Source organism: Plasmodium inui (genome assembly GCF_000524495.1).
Source record: "Plasmodium inui San Antonio 1 unplaced genomic scaffold supercont1.21, whole genome shotgun sequence".
NCBI lineage: Eukaryota > Apicomplexa > Aconoidasida > Haemosporida > Plasmodiidae > Plasmodium > Plasmodium inui.
The window spans coordinates 176,861-204,088 of record NW_008481855.1 but is presented as its reverse complement, the minus strand read 5'-3'; the positions used below and the strand labels follow the sequence as shown (position 1 = coordinate 204,088).

Below are 27,228 nucleotides of genomic sequence, written 5' to 3'. Positions count from 1 at the left end.
CTTCGCTTGAGGAGGGTATATATCCCATGTGTGCAGTTTCAAGAGGAGAGCTACATGTAAGCACACCGTTGGCACTGATGGTAGCAATACTGAGGGAACTGCGTCTTGTATCGAATTAGAGCCCAGGGCTGGCCAAGAGTAGCCATCAAAACAGCGTCGTTGTTAGAGGAGGCCGTCTTGCTTCTCTCCTGAAAGCGAAACTCTTTCATTTGTGAGTTGTTTGCCCCCTTCACGAATTGTTCATTTCGATAGAGTGAAGGTCAAGTACAGACGAGTGTTTGCTCCCGGGGGAGATCTACCTCGTGCGCATGTACAGGAATGTGCACCCCATCCGGGTTAGTCGATCTCTCCTTCCATATGCTTATATGCAAACGAGGAGACCAAACAATTGGACAAAAATACCTCACGAAAAAAGTGGGAAGAAGAATAGCAGAACATATTATCATACGAACACGTTGCATCGCCAAAGAGACAATTTGGAGTTAACGAAGTGGTACCAGTCTCCTTTCATTTTTTATCCAAAAGGACATATAGCTGTCCTCTTTTGTGGCGTCCATTTTGTGCCTACTAATGATGAGTACCGATGCTCTCATCGTAGAAATGATCTTTCCAAAGCACACCATTGTTTTTTAAAAGAGGCATCACGGTATATATCTTGTTCCCATCAGTATGTGTAGAAGCCACATATTTACACCTTTAGGAGGAGTTCGTGTCATTCAAAGCGCCGGTGCACGCCACGGCGCGCGTGTCCCTTTCTATATGCATTTACATAAAGTGGGGAGCGCCTGCCCCACTAGTTGATCTATCGGTGGGTCGTGTAGCCGATCATACGTAAGATTCTTAGTTAGTCCGTTTAATCGGTGCCATTTTGTCCATCTCGTTCTCTTTGTTCATTCGCTCCATTTGCGTGACACTGACAAACTCCATATGTGCCCGAGCCGCACACATATGAAACATCCCAATCGAAGGGAACAGCGAAAATGTACAACAGCAACGACGATGAGGAGGAGAACTACTCGAGGAATAGAAGAAGCAATTCGTCAGACAGTGGGAACGGGGACGGAAATGGGATGCTAGATGATCCGATGAACACCTACAATCATTACAATAACTTTAATCGGTTTCACGAACAAAACATGCAGTCATGCAAAATTGATGAAATATATGTAGACGATAGTTATGACGAAAATAATAGTTACAGCCAGAAAGGAGACAAGCTAGCCGACAATAACCATTTCGAAGTAAGTAAAAATGTCAGTTTCGATGGACCATACAGTCATAAGAACCTGAGGGAAGTTACCGAAAATGAAATTGAATTAGTGGTGGACAACTTTTTCGATCGAATTAGAAACAATGAGGATGTCTACTCAGAATGGAAAGTATGTCCCAATTTTATCTTTCGACTTTTATTTATTGCAAAGTCGAGATCCAATAATTATATGTATCCAGTGGCATCATCCTTTATTGAAGCCATCGCAAAGGATGATTGGGTTCCTGATTGGGGATTCAGTAGTGTACAATACTATATAATTTTAATCAACTTAGCAGATTATAGGAAATCGTATTACAAAATCGATCACTTTAGTTTTTCTCATTTGAATACTGATCGTGGTTGGCACAATTTTGTTCCCTTCGAAAAATTAAGGGAGCCAGGATTTATCAATGAAAATGGGCAAATCGTCCTAAGGGCTGGCGTCTTCCCTTTCGGTTCAGAATCTTTTAAAAACAGCAGAGATATAAACTATGATAGTAAATCCAGGACAGGATTTGTTGGTCTCAAAAATCATGGAGCGACGTGCTATATGAATGCCCTACTCCAGCTTCTCTATCATATTAACATTTTTCGGAAAGCTGTTTGTATGATGATTTTTAACATAGAGAATATTATTGGTGAGAAAACTTTAGAGTTTTTTAAAAAAAAATTTGAGAAAAAAAAACGAAGGAAAAAGTTGTGCCTCACTAGTGACAAGAGTTGCACCACTCAGATCGTTGCTAACGGCCGGGAGGTGGACTCGAAGAAGGCGAAGAACCGAAAGAAGAAAAAGACAAAATTTGAGCAAGCAGACAGTTCCGATTCGGAACACTTCAAAGGGGCTTCCCCGATGAGGATGGTACCCTACACGCCTAGCGACAACAATGGCGAGGAGGGCAATCGTGATGGAGAGGGCGACATCCGCCAGGGGGACGAACACAAGCGGGATGGGGATCAGCACGATATCCGAATCCAAAGGGGAGCCTTTGGAGAACCGGAAGTTACTGCAAACCCTCATCAATCCCAGTTGTACCAAATGGGAAAACACAATCACAACATCCGAATGAAGAATGAAATGGAAAATGCGGACCTGCGGATGAATCATCTAAGTAGGAGCAACGACAACGATAATGGTAGCAGCAGTACCACTGGTCAGCTGAGACACTCGAGGGAAGACCCCTTGGGGGCACTGCATAATGCGGCCCTAGCGGATTCGTCCCCCTTCAGTGGGTCCCCTCTGATGGAACGTCCATATGACCACCTCCATCAGCTCCCAGCGGATAAAGTAGAAAACGTAAAAGAGAAAAAAACGATCAGCGAATACCAGCATATGTACGCCCCCCATGAACAGGTAAGCAACAACGATGGGGAACAAACACAGGAAGAGGCATCGTATCGACCCAGCAACGTTGTAAATATTTGTCGAATCAGCAACAACGACATTGCAAAAATTGCCAACATTCCTAGCGTCGGGGCCCACGAGTACGAAATAAAGAACAATAAGAAGCATGCCTACGTGCATAATTCGTCGTCTGACCCGTCTATTGACACAGGAGGGATGCAAAACAATGTGAGCAACAACGATAGCGGCGAGATGTACTATGACAACTCTGTGTACAAAAGTGAAGGGTACAACAACGAAATGGTGATGACAGTGAATTGTAAGAAGAACAAAAAAAAAGGAATGGTGTACGAATCGAAGAAGAATTTAAAAAAAAAAAAAAAGATTTTCAAATATGCAAATGAGCGAAAGGTGGAGCAGGGTGAAAATAACGATCATGTGATGTCCCCTTTTAGCTCGTCCGATAACTTGTCAAACATTTCGACCGTGTCCAAGGAGAAGAAGAAAAAGAAGTTCGCTTCTAACAACAATTTTGATTTAACGCCAAGTGGTAGCGTGAAGAAGGAAAATGACAGCTCGGTGAATAATGCCCTGGGTCATTCCGTGGGTCACTCAGGGGGTCATTCAATGGGTCACTCCGTGGGTCACTCCGAAGGCGAAGAGGGCCCCGTGCCGCGGGATGGAGAATCCTCCCCCTTGGGTGGTCTCCATGGTTCCGGTGCCGAAGCGGACGGGGACGTGGATGGTAGCCCGGATGAAGACTCTGCTGCGGATGATCACGACGATCAGAGGGATGGTGCCCTTCGGGGAGATGAGGACGGTTCCTACTCAGACAGCGACATGTCCGTCCTGTCCATCACCTCCTCCGGGTCGTCGTCCTACGTGTCCTGCTCCTCGGCCTCCTCCTCATACTACCACAAAAATAAAAGGAAAACAAAATATGATAAGTCGAAAGAAATAGATTACAAGAACATCCTCCTGGAGGAAGAAAACGAAAAGAAGAACATCCTCCCAACATCCTTGGCGTTACAAAATTTGTTCTACAAGTTACATTGTATGAATGAAGCTGTGTCGTGTAAAGAGCTGATAAGATCCTTTGGATGGGACGCAAGTGATGTGTTCACTCAACAGGACACACACGAGTTGCTAAAGTTGTTACTGGACAAGGTGGAAGAACAAATGAAGGGAACGGTAGTCGAAGGCTCGGTGAAAAAAATGTTCGAAGGAGAAGTAGAAACTTATATAGAATGCCTAGACATAGATTACAAAAGTGTTAGGAAAGAGACCTACGAAGATATTCAGCTTGACGTACAAGGCTGCAACAACATTTATGAATCTCTAGACAAAGCAATCGAGGCAGAAGTGCTAGAGGGAGATAATATTTACGAAACGGATGGGTACGGAAAACAGAAAGCCAAAAAAGGCATGAGGTTTCTCAGCTTCCCAAATATTTGTATATTTCTCCTCAAAAGATTTACATTCGATCTGCAACGAATGGAAACGGTCAAGCTCAATAATCGCTTCGAATTTTACAAAGAATTGGATCTATCAAAGTATTGCAAAAATGGAGGAGAGTATATCCTACAGGCCGTGTCAGTGCACCAAGGGAATATGAACAGTGGACACTATTACTCCTTCAGCTATAAGCATAACGAAAATTTTTGGCTGAAATGTGATGATGATAAAATATTTCGCGTGAGTGAATACTCAGTCATTAACGACAACTTCGGTGGGTACGACATCAACATGGAGAAAGACTTGTACGACTTTGACATCGCAGATAAAATCAAACAGAGGATGAAACACTACAGTGCCTATATGCTTGTCTATGTAAAAAAATCGCTCATCCCGAAGCTTATTAAAGAGTGTGACCCAGCTGTGGTCAATCCACAGGTTGTTAAGAGATGCAGAATGGAAGAAATTATCAACAGAAGGAGGACCAAACTGAAAGAAGAAATATTACAATACGTAAAAATTAGAGTCTTCGATAAGTACTCCTATCTATACAAGTCGTTTAGTGACCTCCCCCCAGTAGGTATCCCCTCCCTTTTTAACATTAAATTTGACAGGAACAAAACCGTTTTGGAGACCTTCTGTAAAGTTTTGAAAATCATAAAGAAGATTTACCTCTGCAAGAGGAAGAAGCGCGCGGATTATCTGCTGGGCCGCTCTACGAAGCTGAAGAGGGAGAGGGTGGAGAAGACATCCAACCTGAGGGACACTCGCCCCATGGGGGACAGCTCCACGTCCCCGTTACTCAAATCCGAAACGCCGGCAGACGGCGGCGACCCCTACCGCCAAGCTCCACTTGGTGGACTTCACAAAGCGGGTGCGACATCCAGCCGGAGTGACCGCGCAAGCAGCGATGGAAATGGACACAATCGACCCTCACATCAAAAATCGGGGGCGAAGAAAACGCAGGAAAAGGAGTGGAACGAGCGGAACGAGCACATCCAGGGGAAGGGTACTCGAGAGGACGCGTCGAAAAAGGGGTTGAGCGAGCGCGGATTGAAAGAAGAGTGTACTACCCCCGAAAAGGGGCCCCTCGACATAAAGATAGCGTGTGATAACCCCCCCGAGGAGTTTCCTCCGCAGCACAGCCCTGGGGAGGAGGATTCCTTCTCTACGGTGTCTTCAGTCCCCTCCTGTTGCAGCACCAAGTCGATTGATAAATACATTAAATATTTCTCCAAGAGGAAGAATGAAAGGGTTAAAAGAAGATCCTCCCACGTGAACAACTCGAGAATGAAAAATTTCTCTTCGTCAAACAATTCGTCGCACTACTCTTCTTCTTATTCGTCCCACTCGGGGGAAGACTCCTACTCTTCCGCCTCTTCCTCATCATCGAATGGTTATGTAAAGGAGAAAAAATGTTTCTACGTTTTGCTGCCCACGAATGATGTGTATCGTTACTTCCCTCTAGACATGAAGATCAACAGTCAATTGTACTTATACGAACTCCTAAAAAAAACGAACAAAGAATCCAACGATCTATTCCCAACCATAGACATATTATATTTGCCCCATAACAAAAAAACATCCATTCGAAAAAACAATTCCAACACAAAAAATAAAAACGTTTTGTTTTTTTTTAAATATTTTGATATCTACGCGGAGGAAAAGATAGGTGATACGTCCCTCATTTGTCTGGACCTAATGTACTGCGATGTGTACCTGAAGCCTAAGGAATTAGAATGCAGGATTATCCAAAAAATATTGAAGGCAATGAAAAAGGGTTATATTACCAGCTATAATTATGACATGTGGAAGAGTTACCTCAATGAGCAGGAAGAATACTACTACGTAGACGACCCTCTGAATTTTAAAATCTTCATTGAGTATAAAAATAAGTGTAACTTAATTAAGTCCAAAAAAATTATTGCTCACAATAAGATGGTTCCGGGGGACATTCTCATCTTTAACTTCCTGAGTAACGCACAACTGGAAAAGAAGAAAAATTTTATCGTCCGCTTGGGCACAAGGAAGGAGGATCTTTTTCTCACTGAGGAGAACCAAGTCACCTATGACCTCTTCTTTAATGCTGACGTGCTGAGTAAAATTCTCTACAGGAAGAAAAAGCTTATTGAAAGAATGCACAAATGTTGCTACATTGTTAGCAATAAAAATGGAGTCTACTACAAGGTGTCTTCCTGCGCTTCGGATTCCGTTGACTGTGCCTTCCCCGCCGTGTCAAGCACCGGAGTTTCCAACCTGAACGGGGACCCCACCGCCAGTGAACTCTGCCAAAATGACCTTCTCAATGATGACTACTTTGTGAATGGAGGGAGTCCCAATCTGAGGACGAAGAAGACGAAAAAGGAGACGGGATCGGAAGTGCCGGTCCAGCAGGATGCGAACATGGATTTTGGCGCTATCGATTTTGCCTCTCCGAGTCGTATGGAGCAGGAAAATTACTTGTCATACGGGGAAGACCAGAATGGTGCAAACGCTGTTTCACGTAGCGAGGAGGCAGAGGAAGAGGAGAACTCACGGAAAACAGCACTAGGATTCGACGGAACCAAAGGCACCCCTCGCATGGACCAAAAGGAGGGAGCCGACGCAAAGGACCCGAATGGAACAAGATTGAATTTCTACCTCCCAGTGGAGAAGGACCCTCTTCAAGGAGTCAACGCAGCGCTCCATGCAAAGCATGAACAGCATGAAGAAGATGCAAACCTTGCAAACCGTGCGAACCATGCGAAGCATGCGGACCCCCCCCTGCCTCTCCTCATAGACGATATGAAGGACAACACCCACGTAATGGACGAACACATGGATGTCGAAGACGCAGACTTCACTGCACCAAACATGATGAAAGAAAATCTGAGCAGCCAAGAAGTGATGAACCTTTACCTTTACCTCAAAAAGTTCAGTACCAAATTTGAGAAAAACGGAATGAACACCGAGTACTGCTTGTTAAGTAAAAGCATGCTCATACCCGTGAACGAAGCTGCCGTTAACAACAAAAAACTCATTTTTAAAAAGAAGAAGAACCACCCGCCTAACATTTACAACAATGAGTGTGTAAATATTTGTAGAGATTACCAGTACCCATTTTACTCTCCGCCTACTTCGGATCTTTCAACGGATGACGAAAAGAGAGTTCCTCAGAAAGGTATACAAAAGGAAGAAGTCAAAAGAAAGAAGAAAAAAAAAAATCACGACGAAGCTGTGACGGGTGTTTCCATACAAAATTTGAATTGCTCCAGTGGATATGCTCAAAAGGAGGCTGCGCACATGGCGATTAGCGCAGGTAAAAATGATGAGGGTCAAGCGGACAGATTAGTGTATAAATGCACCTCCAATACCATCAACGGGATACGAGAAAGAGCGAAAGACGGGAAGAACATCTCCGCGACGAGCAACAGTGATCTTAAAAACGATTATGGACATAATAACAACCTGCGAGTACCCAGCGTCAACTTTAATTCTTCCAACGAAAATAATATTTCGAACGACCTAATCGCCAGGAACGATTCCGAAATATCGTTCTGTTCCTCTGCCAACTCGGATCTGACATACACCTCAGAAAGCACTGCCTACTACATGCTGAACGCCGAGGAGTCATTAGAATCTGTCTACACGAACGAAATATATGATCATAAGAAGAAGCGAAAAAAAAAAAAAAAAAAAAAAAAAAAAAAAAAAAAAAAAAAAAAAAAGGGGGAAATTAAAAAGGCTTTAATTTTTCTATACACGTATGGCAGGCAAGCGCACTGCCCACAGGTGTGTTGGGATACATGCACATATCCGAAGATACACATATACATATAGACACAACGAGGGTGATCAAAGTATAATTAATAATGGAAAATTCTTTTCTTTAATTCGATGAATGAATTAATTTTACAATTGTAGGGGAAAAGTGAAAAGGGGGGCAGGGGAGGCAAATAAGGCACTAGGACATGCCTGCACATTTTGTCAAACATGCATGCACTGTTGTGAGGGGGGGGTACTAGGATGCATGTAATCGCATCATGCACACACCACATGCGCAACGTTCGCGGTATGTAGCACTACCCCCAGAGCAGCTGTCAACCAAGGATGAAATAGCTAGTGAGCGATGAAAAAAGGGAGAGATTAATTAAAACTAAACGTAAAAATAAAATTAAAACTAAAATTAATAAAAATGAGGGTGAGAATGATATCAACCAATGAAATGTCCATTTTGGCAGCCAGAGATTAAAAATTAGGGAAAATTGTCGTGTGCGTATGTTGGAAGAGAGGGGGCGATCAGGATTATGCTATTTTCATTCCCATTTGGGGCTTCGACTGGGATGGGGCATGGTGTTCTCCTGCGGGGTGGAAGGGTAAAAAGGGGGGGGAGAGAAGCCCAAATGGGGCAATGTTAGCCTCGCGGGGGTAGGAAACCGTGACAACAAGCACGCAAGAAGGAATCGTAAAAGGAATCGCAAAAGGGTGTGTACCCCGCTGCAAATAAGCACTTCTATGCATATATACGTATACATATATACACAGCGCAAGGGGGGTAGAGGAGGTTAAAAAAAAGACTCACCTATAATGATCGCGAACTGCTTGTTCTTCCAATTGATGGTGTCGTCATTGGACCTCCAAATCCTCTGCCCGTTCTCAAACTCGAAGAAGGTGATTTTGTCGAATATGTATTTGGGCAGGAGGGTCCTTTTTCTTATCCTGTTTTTGATGTCCAGCATGTTGTCATTCGGCTGCGGGGGGAGGAAATCGTAAAAAGGGGAGGTGAATACATACAGGAGGGAGTGACACCACACACAGGCACATGGCACGAAAATGAATAATTATATTTATGTATTTGTTTCTGCTCGGGAGGCAGTTCCTTACATGCACGAGGACGTCAAAACTGTAGCCGAAAACTTCCTTCGAAGGTGTCTGATTGAAGACGTGAATTATCTAAAGGGGAAGGTGACAGCAGGAAGGCGAAAATTTACGGTGGGAGGGCAGACAAGATGAAGGCGCAAATGGATGCACAAATGGAAGTACAAATGGAGATCCTATATTTTTCTCCTTTTGGTGTTCCTCCATTCTAGCTCGCGCCAATTAAAATCGTCAAGAGGTGGTTAAATTGTAGAGAGCAATACTCTCCATTTCTTTTCACACGCATGGAGTCGCAGGTCGCGGGGGTGCCCACCTTAAGCTGGTCCGTTTCTATCAAATGTTTCTGCTCGTCGGTAAAATCAGGCTCCATCCTTAGCGGAGTGACATACACATTTTTGATATGGTTCGTCTTGACGAAATCCATTTGTACCAGCTGCTCATTATGGCTGAGGTACTTAATTTTGGGGCCGAAGGTAAACAACAGTCGAAATTTCTGCTTGACATCTATTCCTCTTTTTTTCAAGTAGGGGTTAATTTCTAACTTAATTTTGTCGATTAAATCTTGAACTGTTGTGTAATTGTCGGACGAATAGTGTCGGTTCGCCATGGTGCTACTGAACCTGTCCGAGCTGGACGATCCGGAGACATCACTGCTGGAGTCGACATCCCTTTGGAAGTAATTTTTCTCCCCTTTATCCTTATTAGGCAGGCTTTTCTTAAGCTTAATATGCCCTGTAAATGCCGCAACAGACTGTACATTCGCGTTAAACAAGTGAACTACATAGTGGAAATATTTGGGGGAATCCTCCGGGTACAGTCTCGTGAAGTATTTATAATGAAATGGAAGAAGAGACAAACAGAAGGTTTTCTGTTCCGTGAGTGAGTTGTGTTCCAACGCTACGGAAAGTTGTTTTATTATCGTTTCAAATGGCATGGGTCCATATGTCGAGTTGCTATTCTTTTGGTAATTCTCTCCATCTGAATCCGAATTAGAGGTGAACGAATCAATATTGTAAGGGTTAAAATTTATAGGGCTATTTAGCGGGGGGTAAGGGAAAATCAGCACATGCGTGGGGTCCACATTCATTCGATAGCAGACATGCTTAAAGATCTGTTTGGTTGGACATCTTATGTCAATGTCCAGATCGATTTTGCATAACTCCTTTTTTAAAAATAGAAAATTAGAGTCGATATAATTTAGACAGCTTTTTTTCAAATCTTTCTTCAGAACAACCCCTGCACAATTCCGATATTTCCCCAGCTGATAAATGGGGTCATATAATTTAAATCGGAATCTGTTTACATACATTTTTCTCTCCACAAAATCTAGATAGTCGCATATGACATAAAAGGGCAAAATGGGTTTTTCTTTGTCTTTCAGTCCGCCACACTTTTTGATAATTTGGGCTTTCCTGTTTTTTCTTCTTCTTCTGTTCGCTTGGATTCTGCCGCTGCCCAGGGGGGAATTGCTACTGATGATGCTGTCGTTGATTGAGTTGCTGTTCTGGGCGTTGCCGGCTCGATCATTTGGAACCATCAGATTGGCGACCCCCACGTTTGATGACACTTCCATTATGTTCGCCGCCTCCCCCATCACGTTCTCGTTCGATCCCATCACATTCATGCTGTTTATGCTGTTCATATTCTCCTGCAGCAGGGCCCTGCTCCTGTCGTTCATCTGTGCCTCGCTGGCCTCATCGATGTCAGTGTCCTTGCAAGTTCCATTTCCTGCCCTAGCTGCGGCGTTCTCATCATGTGCATCACCGTCTCCTCTGTTCTTATGATAGGAATAGATGCTATCGCTCATGTGTTCACCCTTCATGCGGATCTTACCGTCCGAAGTTTTTCTTCCCGCCTTCTTGCACGTGCTGTTCCGGTTAATTCGTTGACCGCTTGACTTTCCTATGTGTGACACCTCGTCGGTGTTATTCCTTTGGGGGTCCTCCTGTTTTATGAAATTATCACGGATGTGATTCTCTTTGGGAGCGTTCGCTATGCCTTTTGGATTCTCACTCTCCTGGCTGTTACTACAACCGCTAGCGCTGCTACGGTCACTGCTTTCTCCGCTACTATCACCCCTGTGTCTTGGACCATGTTCTCCCGTTTTGACCCTGGATCTTACCTTCTGGCCTGCCCGACCACCCAAACAGGGATAATTGCCTGCTTCTGTTTTTCCCCTGGGATGAGCCATACCAGCATACAATTCGATCTTCTCATCATCCGAATTTAGGTTAAAACAGTTTCCCTTGTATTCACCACTGTTCAGTGGAGAAGCCGAGGGATCTACATCGTCGTCTATCTTCGTTTCCGATGAAGTAGCGATTTTTTTTTTTTTTTTTTTTTTTTTTTTTACTGTATACCTTTTCATTCCACCCCGCCTCACCGGCAGACTATGCACATTTTTTTATCATTTAACTTCTTTTTTTTCCCCTCCCCTCATTCGTCATTTTTGTTTTATTACCTTTGTTTTTTCTTCCTACTTTGGGCGGCAAAATGTAAATAAGTCCACTTACACGTTAGCGACTTAAAATGGGAAGCGGAGCGTCGCGCCAAGGGCAAACGGGTTTGCAATTGACCTTCGGGGAAGCACAACATCGTTATTCTTTTGGGGAGCATCCCCGACCAAGTTTTTCTTCTACTTCCGCGGGGTTGCAGCGGACCATTCCGACTCAAGTGCGAAAGTTTTTCTTCCCTCGGTAACCCCATCAACAAATGCTGTCCACACAGTAAATATACAAGCGCTTAAGTGGAGGCACCGCTGGGAGCAGATTTATGCGCACGTTTCGCCTCCCCTGTCTCGCGCAGATTTTGGCAATTTGGCGAGGAGCCCCTTCTGCAAATGCGTAGCAGATGGGGGAAGGACGACCATGGGGGGAAAATACATCCTTTCAAAATTCACCCCTGTAATCGCCAAAACAGATGTGTAGAAATAGGAAAAGAAAAAAAGCAAGTTTCCTCCAAAGGTGCGGTATTCCATTAGGAACGCGCTTCACTCTGTTGCCCAATCGCTTAAAAAACCGGGAAACACTAAAAGCGCGCACAACGCTTTTTTCATGTTAAGTCGGTTGTCATTTCGCGCAAGCAAAAGTTATTTGTCGACAGAATAAAAATGCCAACGTGCAGGTGTTTTTTTTTTCCTTTCCGCTTGCATTCCATTTATAAGGAGCCTTGTTTATGCTTGTTTCATGGTGCGCCTTTTTTTCTTATGCCTATTCCGGTTGGCATTATATTCTTTTTTTTTCTTCTTTTTTTCCTCCTTTATGTGAGCACTCTGTAACTTCTCTTCCGAAGGTTAACTGCTGCATGTGCCTGCCCACGTAGCACTTGCATGTCCCGTTACCTTTGCAAGCACGAGATAAGTTAAGGCAGTTCCCCTCAGGGCACGTGAATGTTGCCCAATGTCGGGGGGGTATTTTGATGTAAGCATTTTATGTATGCATATATATTCATGTGTATTCATGCATGTACGGGTAAGAGAACCAACTTGCAGGCCCCTTCTCCCCAGTGAGTGCTTTTGCAAACGCCGCCGCTGGGAAAACTGAAACTTTTGTAAAAAGTATGATTAAGTGAAACAGCGCCAATGAGATTATTCCACTGTTGAGCAGTGTCCGAAGAAGCTCGATTGCAGAGGAGTATTCCAAGCAGCTTGACTGCAAAGGGGGGAGTGTTCCAAGCAATTCCACTGCGCAGCAGCCAATACTTTCGCTTCCTACTACAATGCAAAATGATCAAAATTGACAGAGTACTGGAGATCAATGTGCGGGATTTCGCGCGCGACTTGAACGTTTTTTACAAGAAAAGTAAAGCCATTCGGAACATAGGACAGACGGAAAACTCTCGAAACAGACCCTGCTCCGACAGAAGAACGGTGTGCAAATATGGAGACACAGTCACCATTTCTTTGGAAAGGCACATATTCATTTGTGTGCGGCGAAGCAACACCTGGAGGGTGTTCCGGCATAACAGTAATGAGATAGCGAAAGCTGGGGAGGGTTCCGCTTAGAGGGGAACCACAATTGGGACGATTCTTCATTCCCCACTTGGAAGAATTCAAAAGCCCAGACTTGAAAAGGCAAATAAATAGAGGCAGCCCCCAAACAGCAGCAGGAGAACGTACTTACGGTCACTTTTGACGCACATTCTCCGTGGATCCTTGCCCACAAAATTGTACCTTCCCCCTCCCCCCCACCATGTATTACTTATGGTAACTTATTTTCCTCCGCCACCCACCCCGAATGCAGGTTCCCACAAAATTGACAAATGCGTCTGCATTGGTGACTCGGACGTACTCGTCTTGCAGAGGAACAATCACATTTCCCTGCAGGCCTTCGATCGTATTAACAAGAATAAACACTTAAACGAAATAAGATTGTTGAGGAGACAGGACCTCTCATCGAATGCCCTTTTCTTCTGCGTACATAAGGGTTCCATTTACATTGTCGACCGAAATGGGGCACTATGGGTAAGACGTCATAAAAAGGGGGAACTCTTTCGTTAAGAGAATAGCGCCGTGTTAGCTGAGTGTCCCGCTGGGACATTACGGCTACGTATAGGGGTGACCCACCAACATATCATTTTCTCACGGATCGGTCAGTTAAGCATAGGCCCATCCCCCTGCACGATGTCACCATGTGGACACCCACCACCACCACCTCTTCGTCATGTTATGTCATGTCGTTATTTATTTTTTTTTTTTTTCTACTCAAGCAAACAGATGTCAAAGACTGCCTGAACGGTGGCATTTCCCCAAAGAAGATCAATCATTTTAACTTCCAAAAAGGCAATCAAGTGTATTATTTTAAGGTAAAAAATGGGGACACCCTAATTATTGCTCACTGTGTTGACGAAGAGGGGAAGGAAGTCAACACAATTATGTACAACTTTGCCACTAAGCAGTTGGAGGAAATTCGTTTGAGTGTTTCCCCTGGTGTTAACCTGGAGGAGAAAGCAAAATATATTAACTGCCTCGATTTTAACGACAACTACATTGTAGTGTTGTTTAGCACAAATGAAGTGGCCGTTTACCAGAAGGGGGGAAAGATGAACAAATACAAATTTTTTAAATACTTGGACAAAAATAAATCAAACGTCCTGAAATATTTTAAAAATAAAAGCTTGCACGAAGTGGAGGAATGTACATCGGGTGACGCATCTGATGACGCATCGGATTGCCCATCTAACGGCGCAGACAAGGTGAAAAGAATTTCCTCCCTTCAAATGTGTGAGGACAACACCCTGCTTCTAACATACAGTGAGCGCTTCCTCCCCGACGCAGAGGACAATGGGAGCAATTACAAGTACAGCTCCCTCGTGAAGAGCGTCACAAGCAAGTTAAATCTGTATTGCAATGAGATAGAGAATTTTTTTCTCTTGCGCTTTCTTTATCAAGACAAGTTCAGCAATAACTCCCTCCTGTACGACATCAATGAGCAATTAATTAAGAGGCATAATATGCACATGTGCTTTGTGAACCTACGGGGTGTCCGTACGAACACGGAGAGCATTAACTTGGACGATGGGATTTACGCCCTGTATGGAGAGACAATTCAAATTTTGAACAGCCGATTGTCCAGGATGGGAAGCTTTGCAGATGAGGACAACTCGGCGGACTCCCCAAACGGAGCAGGCGCAGAACAAAAGAGACAAGAGATTCTAACCCTAAGAGCATACTTAGACGTGCACGACATAAGTCAAAATAAAAGAAAAATATTTATAAACGCATTAAGTGAGGACACCTCCGAAAAGGGCTTCATGAACATGGATTTTTTAAAAGACATAACAAAAAATAAAAGTCGATCCGATGATGTACAGCCGTGTAGCAACATATACCTGTGCAGTATTGATGACTACTACGTGATTCTGGAAAATACAGAAGACGATTTTAATTTAATTTTGTATAAAATAAAATTTCTGAACATGTCGGAATTTTTAATTCATTTATTTTTTTATAACTACCACGATGCTGTGTTGGCAGCTGAGCAGAATGGCATGGCGTCTTTGCATCAACTTTTCGTTTACTCCATTTATGACTACGGAGGGAGGTACTTCGAGGCCCCCCTGAGCGATTTCCAGGTGGGTAATCCCCTCAACCCCATGTGGGCGATGCAACATCTCCCGCGAAGCCCAACTGTGAGGGGTTCACTCCATTGCACACGTGGATGCTTCCACATGTTATGACTCTCTGTTCAACGTGCACACTTGCTCATGTATATAATCAGCTAATATTTCTATAATGTTCTTCCCTCTTGCATAATCTTGGAAGCGTCGTGATCTCACCGAAGAAGATGTTACCCATTCACACATATATCCACCCCTGCGAATGTTTCTTTTTTTTTTTTTTTTCCCTTCCCCTTGCAGTGCCTCTTCCAAATAAAAAACCTGTTTGACTTCCTGGAGAGAGCCGTGACGTACGACCCGTTTTTTTTCAGAGAAGAAGACGACCCAAACATAATCGAAATGCTCAATTTGAAAAACAACGGAATCGGCCAGTACAAATATGTCCCTACCAATCTTAACAAAAACGAGGAAAATAATAACTACCACAACATGTTTTATCTTCTGAACGAGTCAGGCGATAATGAGGTTACTTCCAAATATGTCAATAACTATTACAATGTGAAAAGGGTAAGTAGTGCAAACTTGATGCAGCATGTCGACATAAACATACAGATGCTCAAGTTGAAAACTGTGCTGTGTATCTCCCTGCGAAGTGTCCTGTATCTGTTGGGCGATGCGCAGTCGGTTGGCGAGGTGAAGTCGTTTGGTGATGTCATAGTCACCTCCGACGAGAGCGACGATGGGAACCACACCGATGAAGAGAGCTACTTTCTAACCAGGTTGATAAAAAATAAGGTAAGGAAGCGCCGAAGGAAGAGACCACAGGGGGCCCGCAAAGGCAGACAAGCCACTATGCATATGGATGGCCACACATCAGAACCTCCGAACGAGGGAGAGCCCCAAGACGAAAGCGACAGGGACGATAAGAACAGCGGCAGCGGTTATAGTGAGGAGAAGAAAAACCGAATCAGCGAGATATGGGGACTTTCGATCGACCAGGCAGATTTAAGCGGAGTTGAGAGCAGCAGCAGCAGCGAAGCTGGTGATAGCGTTCGAAGGGGGAAAGGAAGCATCTCTGCGTCGAACTCACTGAAAATACATAATGACGAAGTGAAGAGGAGAGTTCCCCACAGCATATTTCTCCACGACGTGGATTACAACTCGTTCAGAGAGTTCCGCAAACCGGTAGAGAAAAACGAAATTGTAAAAACGAAATTGAAGCTGTACAGAAAGGAGATACTGCGGCAGATTTATAAATACAAAATGTATAGCTACCTCATGAAGCTTCTGGATCGAGAAAGACGTAAGGGAAGTAACCACTCGGGCTGTGACACCTCAAGGGGAGAAAACCAACACCCCCCCAATTTAAACTCCGACAAGCACAACCGCTACAGTAATAAAAATAAACTGTCCGACATTTTCAACATGTTCAAAAAAAACATAAATGATTCTACAAAGATGGGAGAAGAAGACAATATGAACAGAACCGCCAGCAGCGAAGGGTTCACTCAAAGCAGTGCAGAAGTAAAAGCGTCCAACATTTACATCATCAGCTGGACAAAATTTAAGTACTACTACACCCCATTCGATATTGTAAAATATTTTGTAATAAACCAGAATTATGTCTTAGTGAAAATTTTGTATAAATATTTTCGTTTTTTTGTTAACCACAATTGGCAAAGGATATTTGATTACATCCCGGTTAACACCAAAGTTGAGGATTTTTTTCTTCTCCTCCCGAGGGTTAAAGCACCGGAGGGTAATAAACTCCACCCTGGTGGGGGAGAGAGTCTTTTACCAGGGAAAGCTCTCCACGATGAATATACACATAATAGAGTGTCTAACCCTGTTGACGATGCATGTGTTGATGCGGGGGGGGGAACCATCTGTCTTTCTTCCAACCTTGCAAAAAGGGATGAAACGGATGAGGAAGAAGAATATGCAAAGTGGACTCGAGAAAATCATCTCCCCAAAGGATTTTCTAATCATTACGAAATACACTCTGATGATCATGCCTTTTTCGAGTTCTTCTTCAGCAGATGCATTGCCATAATGAAGAGAACCAGGTTGGTTAAGAGTCGCCTCCTGCCATTCGTGTATGTCTGTTTGCAACAGATAAGTGGTGATAACATTTATGATCTTTTTAAATACGACCCCGTTTTGAAGAGACTTACTTTTGACGAATCGTATTTTTGTCAATCGTATCCTTACCAATCTGCCACTGTGCAAACCGTGTTACGGGTGGGGGAAGAAAATCCTAGCGCTGTCACACGAGATTCGAGGAATACCCACAGTAGAGTTGCTCCAGGAAGGGAACAACTCGGTTTGCACAGGGAAAGCAGAGTCGAGGCTCCCAATTTTGGTGATCCCCTCTGGATAAAGAAGAATCTACAAGTACAGATTAAAAAGGACAACATTCCGAGGAAAAATGTGCTCCTTATATACAGCTTCTTCACCCTCCTTAAGCAATACGTGCTCTGCAAAGAGAATCATAAAAATGTCAAGTTTGACGATTTTGTACTTATGGATGTGTACACGCGGTTGTGTCTCATCCTGGAGTTTGACATAAAGTACATGTCTTTGGAATCAGACCAGGATGGCTACATAAAAGTCTTTTATGACACTTTGGAGGAATTTCTGAGCAACTACCATTTCATCGATGAGCACATCGCATGTGCAGGAACAGACAAGTGCAGACTTTTCACAAAAGAGATTGTCAATTTGGTATACGAAAAACCGAAGAACCTGCTGGAGAGCATCTACTTCAATCTGCTGTACTCCTCTCAACAGATTTTTGTCCTATTCTGTTTAAAGACATTAAGACTGCTACAGGGGAGAAACGGTCACAACGGTGCTGAGCGAGAGGGGAAGGGGAAGAAGCATAATGCCACTTGGTCCAGCCACCTAACGTGGAGTGAATGTTTCGGTCAACGGGAGATTACGATTGGAAGAAGTCCAATCCGAGCAAGTGCAAAAGGAGTCCTAGGGCGATATACCCAATCGAAGCGCAAAACTGAGCTTGACAAAATTTTTGTTTTCCTAAAATATATTTACTACGCGTACAAGCATAGAGCCATCCTGAGGAACGATTACGAGTTTGCCGTTTTATTTCTCGTCATCTTCTACAAGTATATGCACATTAACCTGTTGCACTTTATTTCCATTTTGGGCGATTTTTACAACCTGTTGCCGAGACAGATCGTGGAGGGCCCCAATCAGGGGGTGGAGTCGCTACAAACAGGGACCTCCTCACAGGGGGAGGAGCTGTTCGATCTGGGAGAACTCTTCCGCAGCGAGGAGTGCAACAACAAAGCGGTAATTTATGACGAACATTTGAGCCGCATTGTCGGGGACGACTGTGAAGACGCAGCGGGGGGATGTCAATCTTGGGGGAGCACATCTGTCCAGGCTGCCTCCATGGTGAACCCATCTAGCGAGGCCACCCCCATGGTGGAGAAACTCCTGGACGTTTTCGAAAAGGACCTGAACGCCCTGGAGCTGATCAAATATTTGAAGAAAGACTTCGCGCAGCACGCAGAAGATGAAATCAAGGTAGAAATCGACATGATTGTGAGCTCGCGAAATAGTAAAACGAAGACTGTACTGAACATTTTTACGTTATTCAAGAAGATAGTGACCTGCACGCAGTACAAAGATACAAATTTCACGAAGAACTGCTTCCAACTCTATCATAATTTATTTTACCTGGTGGATATTCACACCTTCTTTCACATCCTCTTCTATATCATCCTCTTCCATTCCAACGACTTTGAATATTTAACCAACCTTTTGAGTTTTTTCCAGAGGTATTACAAGGAGGGCAGTGGGGAGGGACCGCTCCATACAGAGACACCGCCCTGTGGGGAAAGGTGGGGTGACCTCCTACATTATCTCCTCCTAAATAGGGCAAAAGTAGTGACTATTAACGAAAATTTTGAGCACCTCTACAAATTTCTAAAACATATATACTCTAAGAGAAGGGAAGGGTTCCTGTCCCACTTGGCTGACCAGAGTAAAGACCTTCTCACGAACTTGAAGATGCTGAGGTACATGCAGATCTTCGCAAATCGAAAGGGAGAGAGAGAAAAGGAAAGTGGACCTTCCTCCATGAGTCACTACGTGGCTAGACAGCAAACACAAAAGAGAGCATCAAATGAAGACATATACAAATCGTTTTCAAAATTAATTTCTCAGTCGTATGAAAGGATTGCCCCGAACGATGTGAACCTTGAGGAGGGGGCAAAGAAGAAGACGAGAAATACTTACCGACCCCCTTTTTACAAGAACATTCTTTACGACTCTTATGTCAGGATAGCCATCGAAAAGAATAGATTTCACATCTTCAGAAACGTAATGCAGAACGATCTTACAATTTGCTACAATCGACGGAGGACCCTAAAATTGATTAAACTTCTCCAATTAGAAAAGGACCATCTTAGGGATTCTCTCCTCTTCGTTATCTGCACCCTACAGCTACATCGAAAGGTACAGATTCTTCCCTTTTACTTGATTCTTTTTCTCATTTTATTTCAAAATGATCAATTGGGGAAGGACCAAAAGGGGGCTCTACACAATGCCATTATGTACTACGCGGAATGTTCCAACCGATCTGCTAGCTACGTGTATAATTTCGGCATGTCTCTCATTGCTTACTTTTCTCTAAACCATCCCGAGTGTATTCCCCATCTGTACAAATCGGTTTTCTCCAAAAGGGAGTACTTCAATCCTGCGACGAGACCCCCAAAGGGACAGAGACTAAACTGGAACAGCATGCATGATAGCTTCCTCTCCCTGTATGACTTTCTACAAGATAGTAAAATTAAGTCGCACAGGAGGAGTGATGGAGATCTCAGGAGCAACCAGGGCAGGAGTGGAGGCAATAATAATTACCACCCGGGTGTTCTTCAAGAGGGGAGAGGAAACGCCACGGAGTGCCCTCTGCAGGGGGGATCCGTCAGAAGTGATCAGACAAGCAGGAACATAAGTGAACTAACAAGTGAGCATCCCCATTTCGGATCAGCGCGAGACCATGACGCGGGGGAGATGAACAGGATTACAAAGGCATTCTGTAAACTTACCGAAACGGCAGACGCTTCGAGGGGGAGACTCCGCAGTCAAAGGAACTACCAGATCCCGCTGGAAGAACTTGTGCACACGGCGAGGGAGGAGCCCATGGATCCATACGAGCACACCTTTGATGAAGAAGATTATCTGGGCGATGTAAAACTGCAAGTCGTAATCGAAATGTTCCAAGGGGAGAACAACCCCCTTGAGAATCAAATCGACGAATGCGATGAGAAGTGCGATGGCAAATGCGATGACGAGTGCGATAACGCATGTGGAAAGAGCCCCGGAGAGAGCGGCCGGCGAAGGGGCGAATCCAACCAAAGCAACAAAGAGTTGGACCAACTGGAGGACATCTGCACGGGTACAGATTTTGAGGAAATGGGAAAGTCGTCTGGTGAATCGGCCAGCGAAAGGGGCGCCGCTGAAGAGGGGGGAGCGCACAAAGGGAGTGACACGTGTGAATCGGACGATACGGATGAAACGGGTGAAGCGGACGACACGGATGACGCGAACCTAGCAAATGACGATCGCGGGAGGAGACACCTCATGGACCACTCAGAGCGTCTAGCACGGGGGAACCCCCCCAAAGGGGGAAGCAGCGAGGAGGGCGAAGAAATCCCCCATATGATCCGACGGAGCAGCGCATGGGGGAAGGAGGAAGCGGACTTCCCCTCTAATGATATCTCCAGGCACACCCAACGAAAAGGAAAAAGAGATTCACAAAGTAGGAATGCCCTTACGTATCTACTAAAGAAGGCGCGGAACCGGATTAACAAGCACAACGTAGCGAAGTGGGACGTTGCCTATATCACCAGAACGGTGGATGTTGTGAAGAGGGCCCTAAAGAGGAACGAAAATAAACTGAAGGGAATGGATAGCACCTTACATGTTCACCACTTCAACACGAGAGGGGAGGACCACTATCATCAGAAAGGAAAGACCGCCGAAAAAAGCAACATATATAATTCTCTCCTCATAAGTGACCTCTACTTTGCATTTCTGTACTTTCTACAAGTTGAGGATTACTCATTTATCTACACCTTCGTGAAGAAGATCATTCTGAATAATTCAATCCTGATAGACAAAAAAATGGGCATTATTGAGAGGCTACTGTTAAGTATGTATTCTTATTATGCACAGATGGGAGAAGCAAAAGAGGAGGGAGTCCATCCCGAAGCGTCAAAAGGAATGCCCCCATTTTTAAGAAAAATCCTCAACATTCTGGTAATTACGAAATATTTGCTCCTCCAGTTGAAGGCCAACAAGTTAAGCAAAATCGATTTGCAGAAAATTTTTGTCGAGGACAGCTATAAAAAAGTGCTAGTGGAAAAATTCGACAAAGAGAGGTGTGAGAAAATTTTACAGGTTTTGATTAAAGTAGGAGACATTTCGAGGATGGCTCTTCTCGATATGAACGTCCATATGGGAAGAAATAACGACACTGTTGTGTATGACTTACGATGGCAAGATGGACCCAAAGAAATAGGTAGCATGGTGCAAAAGCACCTCAGTGAGAAGAACACCATTGCAGAAGACCTCAATGACCATAAGCGCTTTCAGTTTCTATTCGAAATTGAGGTGGAAAAACAAATGATTACTCACTTCCAGAGGAGTGAAAAGAATGCTCTGCTGATTTATATTACCACCCATTTGGACTACCTCAATTTTAACCTCCATTTTGTGCGAAAGATTGTCTTCTATATGTACGAGACGTGTCTATACTTCCTCTGCCCGGCTGTCTACTTTTTGAGGACTTCCTTCTATGACTTCAGCATGGGAAATCTCTTTTCTTCCCTCTCGCGGGTCGTGAAGAGGTTATCTCGCCTAGAGGTGGTAACAAAATTGCTCGAGCTGCGTTATGTGTGGATTTGTCTGGAAGCAGCCACAGCAGATGTGAAGGAAGAGAAGAAGACCCCTACAGGAGACCTCCTACCACAGTGCATCGAAGAAGGGGAACCAAGAGAAAGTCTCTCCAAAATGAACGCAGCAAAAATATTGTACACTTCGAATATTTTAAACCCTTTCAATTTTCACCTCAAGGAAGCACAGCCCGATAACCCCGAATTAGACCAACTCATTTGCGACCACGTGAAGGAGGCACCAAAAGAAGTTCAAACGTATAAGTTAGGAAAGGAGGGAGCATACTGTTTGGTAACTTATCTGTGGAATAAATTTAACATAATGCCGCAACTCCACGATTTTTGTTTTCTGTTAAAAGGTCTAAATGTTCAGTTGGACCCATTTTACTATGCCAGTGAGGAGAATCACCAGGTGATACAGGAACTCTTCGACGCTAGTGAGGACGACTATGCCAAGCACTCCCTTCTTTTCACCCTACTGCAGAATAGAGATTGTATTTACCCATTTGAAATTAAAAAGGTGAAAAACAATTTGTCCCATTTCTTCTATACCAATGAGAAGCACCACAAGTGCTTTCTCGATTTTTACCTCTACCGCAATGCACTAAAAATGGGAAATTTAAAAAAGGTGACAACACTTTTATTTACGCACCTGCTGAAGCGCCCACTAAATGACTTTTGTAGAAACATCGAATTCAACTTCACCAAATGGATGTTCCTAGACAGAAGGCGAATGGAGAAATTTTTGCACTTTTACAATGTGATGGACAGACTTGGGATGGACAACCCTGGAGTTTTACTCCAATTAGTTACCTATAATTTGTATCGGGTGGAATACCTTCTGTTTCTCCACCTGGTGCAGTGCGATGGGGAAGGCGACCCTGCCTCAGCTAGCCGCGTACTCCTCAAACTTCTCATGGTTCTGTTCTTCTCCTCACGCAAAAATTCAGACGCAACATTTTCAGTGAATGATTTTTTCTACTTTTGTGCCGCCGAGCCCCAAGGGGGAGGAGACTTGCCCACATTGGAACATTACTCCCCAGGGGATATAGCCCTCGAGGGGGAGTTCTGTCTGTATGATGACGTGGCGATGGGGGGTGAAGAGGTGCACGAGGCGAGCGCAGTCGCCAAAGTTAGCCAAGTCAGCAGAGTAACCGAAGCGGAAGACCCCAAAGTGTTCAAAACCCGCAGCGGCAGTTCGGAGGAAACCGACGACGAGCTGTACATTGACAAGCGCATGGAGGTCCACGATGACGGCGACGACAACTTTGCCGACATCGTGGACGCCCAGATGGATGGCGCCGAGCAGAACTTTCAAGACAGTTCCTCCGTTGTAAGTATACCCCTTATAACTGTGAACGACGAAAGCACATCCGCGGGCGAGCATTACGCGTACACGGATCAAGAAAAAAGCCTCATCGCGGACATAAACAATTTTTTCCAAAAGGATGACGGAGTTGGCGGCGCGGAAGACTGCGAGGATGACAACGGGGTCCCACGGGGAAGAGGTAGTCCTGAGGTCATCCAGGTCGAAGTGGACGAGAGGACCATTGGCCAAATTGAAAAGGGGTGCAAGGGGGAGCGGGGCGGAAAAGGCGAACAGGGCGAAAAGACCGAAGCGTCCGAACTGACTGAACTGACGAAGCACCACCAACTGCGCAACGCCGTGGTCTCCTTCTGCCGTCAACGCATAACCCTCCAGGAGATAATAGAAAGGGTTATAAGGAACGAACTCAAGGCAATTTTGTTCCTCCGTTTTTCGAGCAGAGTAACTGTGTTCAGCTTGTATGATAAGGCAAAGCAGATTGATCACTTTCTTCGCAGCTTGGGTGGACGCAACGTCTTTTTCTCCCTCCAGATGATGGCAATACTGCTGTTGAGGAATAAAAGAAGGAGGTCGAGAAACAGGTTCATTTTTCACTTTTTCGCGCTTCTGCACGTTTTGCACTTGGTCAGGGAGGGGAAAACTGGGCAGCAGAGTGAGCATTCCAGTCAGCATTCCAGTCAGCAGCTGGGTGGCCAGACGAGTGAAGAGCCACCACGGGGGCAGGACAGGGACCACACCTCGGGCACCCCCACAGAGGATAACATCCCCAACCAGGATGACCACGTCCAGAACAAGCAGAGCCTCCTCAAAAGCTTAACGGTACTCCTCCTCATTAACCTCAGTAATATATTTCTACCTACTGTGAACAAGCTATACTTCTTGGAAGAGAAACAACACGTACTGTTTGACAATGAGAGGAAGGAGCTATGCACGAAACACGACGTGGCGGATTTTGTTCGTATAATTCTGAACCTAGTCGACGAGACGTATGTTAAGGGTTATGAATTTGTTTACCTAAGTCTCCTCCTCTTGATCGAGTATGTAGTAGAGCTTCTATGTGACGACAGCGACGTGGTAGTCCCCCCCACCATGGCGCACATCTTCAAATGTAAGAAAGTGCAAAAATTTCTCGACGATTATGCAAGAGGGTACCACTCTGCAGGGTATGGGAAAACGGAGCAGGAGCAGGGGAAGACGGAACAGACGAAGCAAACGAAGCAGATGAAGAGGAATGTCTTCACCCATTTCCTAAACCAGCAGGCATATGACCGGATTAGAAGCATGATGAGCCGCATTTACCTGAAACTCCTTTCCAACTGTGACAAGTCCATTGTACTAGTCTGCAAAATAGTCATAGGGAATAGGCTCAACTTGGAAGACGAAGTGGAATTATTTAAAAAAATCAAAAGCACTATACTGCTATTTTTTACGTCCAATTATTCCCAAATAAAATCGAATAAACAGAAGGTACTCCTACAGAGCAAGATCAAGAGAGACACGAGTGACCTGTTCCAAACGAAGATTGCTTCCTTCATTAAGGTCCTCCTGGTGATAATGCATTACAACATTGATTCGTTCAAAGACTGGGAATATTACGAAACCATCAAACAGATAATCACCGATGGAGAGTGGTTCCGCATCTTTGACGCCAAGTACGCAAGGGAGTCCGTTGAGATGAACTTTCTCTGCAAGAGGTACACCAGGAGAGGGCACCTCTACGGTGTGCAGGGAGGTGCACAGCTTAGTGCGCGGCGATCTGCGGGGGTCACCACACCTATGGAAGACACGCCCAACGTGGGAAATAATACCAACGAGGGTATTAGCGATAGTTCTGCTTCCCCACATGCTCCAGCTCGCCACCTCGAGGTAGCGCAACCGCTAGAAGAGGATGATGACGAAGTAGCCCATGTAGAAGACTCACATAATTCGGACACCTCCAATGGTAGCTGTGCCAAAGTGAACAAAACAGTGCTCTTTTATTTGCAAAGCTTCACAGACAGGGAGGAAAGTGCCACACAGAAGGAAGTCGACTCGGGGGATACACAGGGATTGCTAAGTTCCAATGAAGTAGTGCAGGGAAAATCCCCGTGGAGCAGCGGTTCCCTCGATCGTAGCAATGACCACCACGTAGGAGAACAATTCGAAGGGGAAGAATCGAGCAATAAGACCGCTAACAAATCGCAGACAGAGGAGGTGATGTCCGAAGTTGTCCCTACCGCAATGAAGGGGCTGTCACAACAAAGTTCAGGAAACAACCTCGTGGGACCACCCCACAACGGGGATAATGCCGTGCTCGATGGTGGAACCCCCTATGGAGAGCACCTCCATGAAGAACACCTCCAGGAGGAATACCCCCACGAGGAAGATCCCTTCCAGTTTAACACTTCCAAGGTGCGCGAAACCATCCTGAATGATTATGGGAAAGGGTTCCTCTCCAAGTACATAAACAAGCTTACCACGAAGGAGGAGTGCGAAGAGAGACTGAAGCAGGTGTGGAGGAAATCCAAAATGATGGACCTAGTAAAGTATGCAGCATACATTCTACGATACTGGAACATCGAAATAGAGGAGTTGCAAAAAGGAGAAAGAGAAGAAGCGTTTCAAATTTTAATTTTTTTTGCAAACCATTTTCATTTCTTCGAGAATTTAATCAAGTATAAAATTGTCCTCAAGTTGTATATGCACAATGAGCTGAACCTGGCGGACGAGCTGCTGGGGCAGAAGAGTAGGATGTGGTCTTGGTACCGAAATGACGTGAAGATAAAAAGCTCCATTGAGGAATATCTCATGAAGGATATATGCTACAATGATTTCTTCACTGGGAAGGGGAATAACGAGACGTTTTTACGCTCATTTAACCAAGTGTTAAGAAGAGACCACTGGACTAGTGGTCCGCTTTCACGTCGAGAGGGGGAACCCATCCTCACGCCACCCACCAGCTGCTTCTACCTAATGAACTATCACAACAATAAGTTTAACGGGGCATTTTTCAAGAGCATATATATGCAGCACTATTCCTTCAGGAAATACTGCAAAGATGCACGGGGTGGGAAACACTTAGGGGGATATCTCCCCAGGGAAACCCAGTTGGACACGGCATCGGCTAGCCATCCGGGGAAGCACACAACGGACAGCCAGGAAACAAAACATAATCAGCCAAATGGGTCAAATAAGCCAAATCATACGTACCACTTGCGTCATGTGCAGGGTCACTCCCCTAAAGAGGAGTCCTCAACCCAAAAGAGCACAAACCACTTCCCCTTGTTCTACCTCTCCTTCATGGACCTCTACGCACGCACCGCAGACGTTTACGACTTCTACTTCCAGGCAGTCATCTTCAAGTTAATGAAAGAGGAGGAGCTACACCTCACCAAAGCGAAAGAGTATCAGGAAGATCTACAAACATATCTCCAGAACATGTTAAATCAGTACGACTTATATTTGATGCTTCTCCATTACCAGCTATTTACCTTCCATTCTGTTTGTTCCAACAACACGTGCACGAATTTTCTCAATCGGCGTGAACAGAAGTTGGTTCTCTATCTCTGGGTCAGACTTACCCAAGACCTAATGAAGAAGTACCGGTAGGGTGTCACTTCCGTGATGGTGCATTTTTGTGGGGAAGCCCAGAGGAAAGGGGAAAAGAGCCCCCCCTACGACAGCGGCGGTGATAACCGCAAGATATGCATATTTCTCCTCCTCCACATTTTTTTGTGTGTTTCTCTATTTACCCCCTCCTCATTTTTAGGTCCAACATCAACCCAGCTAATGCATTCCTCTGAGCGGCGCACATCGAGTGACAAAAAAAAAAAAAGAGAAAAATAATTTCACAAACGGCCACGGGAATGACCCCAAATTTTTGCATGCAACGTCGAGCAAATCGTTTTTACGCAAATGGTGCGAATGCGCAATTAGAAAACTTTTGGAGAGAAAAAGAAAAGGTGTAAAAAAGGTGCACTCCACCGCCAACAACGGTGACGCGGCCAGCACGGTCAACGTCGCTAACTCTGCC

At 44.7% G+C, this 27,228-nt stretch overlaps 3 protein-coding genes across 3 annotated transcripts; 2 read left to right on the top strand and 1 right to left on the bottom strand.

Moving 5' to 3' along the window:
* Nucleotides 1–980: 980 nt before the first annotated feature.
* On the top strand, nucleotides 981–8,252 carry C922_04271 (hypothetical protein; the record flags this gene model as incomplete). The annotated part of the gene is made up of 2 exons (XM_008819856.1): nucleotides 981–7,820; nucleotides 8,148–8,252. The coding sequence occupies 2 exons, from the start codon at nucleotides 981–983 to the stop codon at nucleotides 8,250–8,252; spliced, it is 6,945 nt and encodes a 2,314-aa protein (XP_008818078.1).
* An 81-nt stretch (nucleotides 8,253–8,333) lies between these two features.
* Nucleotides 8,334–11,274, bottom strand: C922_04270 (ubiquitin thiolesterase; the record flags this gene model as incomplete). The annotated part of the gene is made up of 4 exons (XM_008819855.1): nucleotides 8,334–8,389; nucleotides 8,611–8,779; nucleotides 8,913–8,981; nucleotides 9,220–11,274. 4 exons carry the CDS (start codon nucleotides 11,272–11,274, stop codon nucleotides 8,334–8,336), a joined length of 2,349 nt encoding a protein of 782 aa, XP_008818077.1.
* A 1,356-nt stretch (nucleotides 11,275–12,630) lies between these two features.
* Nucleotides 12,631–26,804, top strand: C922_04269 (hypothetical protein; the record flags this gene model as incomplete). Its single annotated transcript, XM_008819854.1, has 4 exons — nucleotides 12,631–12,871; nucleotides 13,148–13,368; nucleotides 13,614–14,978; nucleotides 15,264–26,804. 4 exons carry the CDS (start codon nucleotides 12,631–12,633, stop codon nucleotides 26,802–26,804), a joined length of 13,368 nt encoding a protein of 4,455 aa, XP_008818076.1.
* Nucleotides 26,805–27,228: the final 424 nt, after the last annotated feature.